This window comes from Canis lupus, chromosome 20, assembly GCF_003254725.2.
Source record: "Canis lupus dingo isolate Sandy chromosome 20, ASM325472v2, whole genome shotgun sequence".
Taxonomy (NCBI): domain Eukaryota; kingdom Metazoa; phylum Chordata; class Mammalia; order Carnivora; family Canidae; genus Canis; species Canis lupus.
Window position 1 is genome coordinate 1,532,356 of NC_064262.1, and position 6,985 is coordinate 1,539,340.

At 52.2% G+C, this 6,985-nt stretch overlaps 1 protein-coding gene across 1 annotated transcript; it reads left to right on the top strand.

Annotated features, from left to right (window-relative positions):
* The first annotated feature begins 1,357 nt into the window (after positions 1–1,357).
* C20H3orf56 (chromosome 20 C3orf56 homolog) lies at positions 1,358–3,421 on the top strand. The gene has a single exon (XM_025451618.3). It carries the CDS (start codon positions 2,619–2,621, stop codon positions 3,315–3,317), a length of 699 nt encoding a protein of 232 aa, XP_025307403.3. The 5' UTR covers positions 1,358–2,618; the 3' UTR covers positions 3,318–3,421.
* Positions 3,422–6,985: the final 3,564 nt, after the last annotated feature.

Sequence of the window (6,985 nt, forward strand, 5' to 3'; positions counted from 1 at the left end):
TTTTTAAGCATCTAAACATCTGGTGAAACTGGGCATTTTTACATGAAAAATGACAAACATTAACTTATTCTGGGACTTGCTTGTAGCTGCCGTCTATCTGATTTATAGATGGGTTCTTTATTTTCTTACTACTGACTAGTAGGCACTTTATTAGAAGATTATTAGCCCTTGTCTGCCATATGTTGGAAATACCCTGCTCATTTTGTGGTTTGCCTTTTGATTTTGAACATACCGATTTTGTCTTTTTCATTTTTAACTAGATAGGTTTTAAATTTAAATATTTTCTGATCTTCATACCATGCACAAATGGCCTCCTCCACCATGTTAAGTTTTTTTGAGAACATTTCTTGGAAGGTTTGAGTGTTAACTCTATAGAGGATGCTCTGAACCTGCATGGGCTACGAATGTCACAGTCCACGAGTTTGTGGATTCAAACTGGAATGGTTTCCTGGAACCGAACTTGCTTTCCTTCTAGAGCCCCCCTTTGGGCAGTTGTGGAAAAGATGCTCCTCCTCAGTGCTGGCTAGCTGGTCACTTGGGCCTTTCCCAGCATGTTCCAGGCTTTCCTAGGCCCCATTCCGGGAAGTGATCCTGCATCCCAGGCCCAGGGTGGGGGTGGCTGGGCATCAAGGATCTGGGAGCACAGGTCTGTTGGTTCCTATTGGGCCTTCAGCTGCGCCTCTGTCCCTCTCGTCCCTGCTGGCATTGAGGATGCACCAACCTCCCTTCTTGCCTCTTTTATATGCCTAAAGAGGACCCTCTGTGGGGCTGCTGCCCTCTCCTCAGCCCTGGGGCCCCCACGCCATTCTCAGTCAGGAGGGGATGAGTTGCCTCTTCAGTCACACATTTTAGGAGTGGTGGGGCAAGCCCACCCTCTGCCCTCCCCAGCAATTCCAGCTCACATCAGGGCTACACCTGCTTCCCAGGCCGTACCAGGACAGAGCACTGATTCGTGCTTCCTTCCAATCTGTCCTTAGCCTGGGCACCAGGAAGGAGGAGGAAGACAGCTCTTGGACCGCCTTTTGCCAGTGACTCTTCCTCCTGCCTGTGTCGGAAGAGAAGGGGTAACCCTGATCACATGGTGCCCACCCAGACCAAACTCAGCCTTTCTCCCAAACTCCCCAGTGTCCCTGACTCAGGGAACCGGCTCTTGGTCTACCCTGTTGCTCAGGCCAGACCTGGAAGGAACATCAGCCTGGAATCCTGCCCCTTAGCCTCCATCCAACCACCAGCCCTGTCATCTCGGCCTCCCAAACACAGCTTGGGCCAGTCTGCTTCTCCCCATCTGCCTTCCCTCCTCTGGCTCCAACACCACCATCCCTCAATCTGTGCCCTAGCTTGTCTTCCTTCCGTAGGCCTGTGATTCCCACCTGGGCTCCCCTCTCCGATTTAGAGAGGCTTCTGGAACATGAAGCTGGTCATACCACCTCTCTAGACTCCCAAGGTTTCCTGCTGTCCTGTGTACGGGAGGGTCTCCGCAGGCATTCACAGGGACCCTCATGATCTGACTGCCCTCTTTTCTAGAGTCTTCACCTGCTCTGGGCTCTGCCCAGCTTCTGGCTCCCAGTGTTCTGCTGAGCGCACACCGGGAGACTTGACTGGTTTCTTTTGTGTGCAGGATCTTGTGCAGCAGGCTGGTGTTTGTTGGGTGCTGCCCATCAGCTGTGGTTCAACCTACCTTTTGTGGCTGCTCCAGCCAGGGCCCCAGGAGCCCTGATCACACCAGCTTCTGCTCCTGGGTGCTGGGGACTGGGTATTTTCTCCTAGCCACCAGCCCCTTGACCATCTGTCTGCTTTATGCCACACCCTCAACGTGCAGGCTATCCCATCGCAGACTGCCAGAGTGACTCCTGGGCACCAGTTCTTACCTCAGAAACCTCTGCAAATTGTAAGGAAACCCCCCCCAGGGGACCTTTGTTATGTCGAGAAATAGTTGGGACCACTGGTGTGTCCTCTCCTGGCCCTGCTGGGTCCCTCAAGCATCTCCTTACTTCCTTTACACCAGTTTATACCACTTCCTCGTTGTGCTGCATGTGGCTGCTGATTATGCCATTCAGAACATTCCAGGAGAAAAAAAGTGTAGCTTTATGTTCTGCACTCTTTAGGGGAAATTGTTTGGGGAAGAGCCTGATTTGTGGAGAGGAAGTGCAGGGACGGGAGACAAGGATGGAATTCTTCAGGAACTTTCTAAGCAGACTCCACTTTCTGGTGGTTTACTGTATGTTTCTGACTTTTCTGTTCTGCCATGAGTCAATTTGAGGTGTTCAGTGAGCTTGGCCATTGGAATGAGAGTGAATTCAGAACTTAGGATTTGATGTCATAAGTTATTAGCCATGCAGGTGCCACATACACCTCCTCCTGCACAGGGTCACTTTTGCTGTTACAACATTCCCTCTCTCCTCATCCTCCCTAAGATGAACAAAGCTCTGTGACCACCTCACCTGGAACTTTTCCTGCCCTCTCCTCTGATTCCCCCTTTGAATCTTCCTCCTTGCCCCGTCTCTCACCCTGTCTGCTTGCCCCACAGATACCAAGGAGCCACCTGGAGGGGCCGTTGGGAATCAGCCCAGGAGGGAAACGCCTGGCTGTCTGGCTTTGGAGGGCGGTTCTCATCTGAGATGGGGGCAAGTGCATCTACAGAACCAGCCAGGCAGAGCGTCCACCCTGCATCTCAGATCCCTGAGGAAGCTCACGTGACTCCAGCGGTCGCCACCCCCTGGGCACCTGTGCACTCTGCCTATGGAGCCCAACCTGCAATTGACCCAACCCTCTGGCCTGTCATGGGAGCCCCCTGTGCTGTCCACCCCTGCATGGGGTACCCAGCCCCTTGGAGTTACCCGTGGGTGGGCGTTGGCAGTCCTCTCTGGTTAGGGCATCCCCCTCCAGCTGCCCCAGCACCTTCAGTCTGGCCCTGGGGCTTCTCCAGCTTTGATCCCCATGTGGGAAGCCAGCACCTGGCCACCATGGCCCCCAGGGGATTTCCTTGCCCCTGGGGACCCCCACCCCCATGCTCCTCAGTCCCTCTGGCTCTGAGCAGGGACGCCTCTGGCTACTCTCCCCAGGTGGGATGGCAGGCTCCTGCCAGCTCAGCCTTCCCAGCTGCCGTGGGGAGACCATCCAGAGGAGCTCCTCACTTGAAGAGGTGCCAAGCCCCTCCCTCAGAATGGGCTTCCAGGTTCAGCATTTGGGCCCCTGCACCACCCTCCAGCCCAGAACTCTGCCCCCTGCCCCCTTCCCCCAGTACAGACTCTCCACCTGAGCCCTGCTGTCCCCACTGCCCTCGGCCACCCTGCAGGGCCTGCGGCCGCCTCTTCTAGCCCCGAGGTGTTGTTGGGCGCCTCCCACTCCAACACTTAGGGAGCCGTGGGATCCAGTGAGTGCAATGTTTATTTTAATGTAACATCTGCCCTACTGTAATGCATAGAGGTAAAGCATGCATTCATATAAATTATTTAATGGTGACTGTGTTTTTGAAATGGAAATAAATGATAGTGTGCTGTCAATTGTATCTTTCTTATTTTTCATACATTAGTATATCTTAAGATCTAGTCTTCCCTGTATATGTTTATAGTACAGTTCATTTATGGTTTCAAATGTATTAACATAAAGTTTTCAGTATTATTACTTCCTATCATTTGTAGGATCTGCTGTATCCCACTTTTCTTTCCTAATATTGCATATGCTAAAGGAAGGAAGAAGGAAAAGAAAATCTTGCCTTGGGTGTGTCTGTTTTATTAGAACCTACTGTGGACACACTGATTCTCTTCTTGTGTCTTCTGAAGTGTCTCTTCACTTCTATTTCTTGCAGGCTTCTTGTTCGTTTTGTAACTTCTTAAAGATGACACTCAGTCAACTCATGTTTCGCTTTCATTCTTTTCCAGTATGAATTTTTAATGCTATAAACTTCCTTTTAAGTATACCGCTTTATGTGCACCCCACAGTAGTGATATGTGATATGTTTATTTTTGTATCTTCTTAAACAGTCACCATTAAGTTGTCTTCTTGTTCCAGACAAACCAGAATCCTTTCTGTGGTTTTAAATGCCTCTTGTAGCTCTCTAGAATATCCCAATCACTATTCCATTTGCTGTTGCTGTTACAGTAGACTACTAATTAAAGTGAGAGCAATGTGTATGCAATGTAGCTGGAACATTAACATAGAAGTTGTTTGCTTCTACTATTCATATACTAACAGCACGTGTGCTACCCTGCAAACTACAGTTTCACGGAGCAGCATTTTGAACATTTGAAAAAGTGTTTTTGGAGTTTGAAATCATTGATCTGGTAGGATCAGTTGAATTAACCTTGAAGAATGCACCTCCGTTCCCGAGATCCACAGATTCCTGGAAAATCCAGCCTATGGTGGGGTGTCTGTGCCAGGCTTCCAAAGGTGTGGCGGGGAAGGGGCCCTGGTCAGGAGGACCTGGGCTGGAGTGGCAGGGTGAGCATGGCCCGGCCTCTTCCCCGGGGGAGGATCCACGTGCAGTGAATGTTTCTTCACTGTGCAGTCCTCCAACCTGGGAGACCATTCCCTCCTCTTTACAACTTCCCTCTAGGCTTTGTGTTCTGGAGGATGCTTTCTCTAAAAAAGATGTGAAATGCCCTTGACTCAGACTGAGGCTTCTCTTGGACTGTGAAGATACATTCCTCTTTTTGAATGGATTGGAAAAGTCTGAGCAGACCAGAGAGACTGCTGGTGACAGGTGCCCATGTGACTAGATGCCCCAGGAGGCCATGGAGGCAGGCACTGGCCTCAGGAGATCTGGGCTGCTCGGCCATCACCTCCCACGGTGTCCCCAAGGACCAACCCGAACGAAGTCGGGGAGCCTTTGTGTCACCACAGCCTATCACAGACCTGGCTCCACAAGGCACACAAAGCACAGGGAACCGCAAACATCACTTGCTGCTGGGACAGGACCCTCGAGGGAGCTGCTTGGCAGGGAGGTTGAGGACAGATAAAATTTGCACCTCCTGCCTCCTGTGGCTGTGCAGTGCTCTGCTTGGAAGGTGTGCCCCTGCCCCCTTCCAGAAACCCCCGGAAGCCCCTGCCCTCCCCCAGAAACACAGGGGGCTGCTGCTGTGTCCGGAGCATTAGAACAGAGGAGGGGAGGAAGCTGGGCATTGTGCGGATGTGGGCACCCAAAACAGACACCTAGGTAGTAGAGCTGACATGGGCACCTCTGTCTGCCCTGTTCCACAGCCTTGCTGTCCCCACTTCACCTGGCCCCTCTCACCCTCTGAACTCACAGAACTGAACTCAACTGTAAAGCTTGGTTGTTCCTATGCCAACCTTATAGTTTTCCCACATTCTTATACTTTGTATTCTATTTCACACTAGCTTTTGTTACTTCAATTGCTCTATTTTCAAGGGCTGCATTACATATTACACATAATCACTTAAGAAAATGAGAATTCATGGTCATTCATCATCCGTACAATATACAGCTAGATACAATGGACACAGAACGTGATGACACGGTGGCCAGATGTCCGCGGCTGTAGGTCTGTCTCCAGCCTAGTCTTGCTTTGATAATGAGATGGGCAGGTGTAGGAGATTGGGCCAACTGCCCCAGCCTGGCTTTCTCTCCAGGGTCGCAAGGACACACGTGAGTGCCTGTTCCCCGACTCTTCTTCCACAGCCTGCACTGGGGATACCTGGACTTGGCTACGCCTGCCTCTGCTGGCCCAAGCTCCACACTGCGGTGTCAGCTCTGCCCTGGGTATAGGGCAGGGGCTGAAGAGAAGTCTCGGCTGCATCCCAGGAGGAGGGATCCAGGCTATAAAAAGAGCCACAAGCTCCTCACCCTATCTCCCCTCCTCTTAGGCTTGTGACTCAGTTTCCCCAGCCTTACTGGCCCTTGAAGACAGCCCTGCCAACAAGATGCCCTCCCTCATTGGCGACTCCGTCTTGGCCAGGCTGGCCTACTAGTGCTGGGGAAGCTGCCTTCCCCAACTGTCACCGCCAACCTGGGCTGACTTACCTCCCCTAGGGTGCTCACATCTCCCAAGGGCCGAGTGAGGATAAATTACAGGGGCAGGGCCTCGAGTGGGCAAACCTCATGCTGGGCTCTGTGCCAGTCCTTCTGCTCTGCACCCAAGGATGAAGGCTCCCTGACAAGGTCAGCTGATGGGAGGCCTTGGAGGGAGGGAATCATTCGAGGGAGGAAAGAAGGGACAAAGCCAGGGCTGTTTCCCCTCAATTTGCTTCCCGGGCTCTAGTTCCCCTGGGCAGCCCTTCTAAGGCCACTCTGACACCCTGAGATCGGGTTCTGGTGGCATCCTCACTCCCCTTGTCATTCAGCTGAGGGTGGGGGCCTCTTGCTGTTCCCCCAGGCTTCTCAGCTCTTCCATCACCTGCGTAACCAAAGCTCTGAAACAAATTCACTTGGTTTATAAGACTTCCAGGGGCTTATCTCCTGACAGATTGGCTGCGCCATGTAGCAATGCTAAGGAGGGAGCAGGAGGGTGAGGACCTGCACCCTTGACAGGATGCTGACTTGGGGAAGACTGGGCAGCCCTGCTGTGGTCTGGGATTCCGAGTCTGGGGAATCCCAGAACCTTCCTACTCTCCTCTTCACTGCTTGGCTAGTTAGCATTTATTGCAACATGAGGCATCAGGGTGGGAAAAGGTTGTGCAAGGGAGACGTCAGGGTGACTGCTCAGCTGCACAACCAGCTTCTGAAGGATGTGGCCACGGCCCAGCCAGAGGCCTCCAGAGACACACCTGCCATGGACAAGTGGGCTTCCTCATCTCCAGCGACAGATAACACGGGGTATCTCAGTGGAGGGTGTCAGAAAGAAACCATTACTGGATTGAGGCTTTGGCTGGGTGGTTTGGGGAAGCGTCTAAGGAAGCAGGAGTTAACTGCATGGTTATAGCCAGAGTGTGGAGACAATTCCATGACGGGCTTCTGGATGAACCTTATCTACACGGAGGGGAAACCAGCACAGAGACAGAAGCTCACGTTCGCCACAAGAAGGGGGCA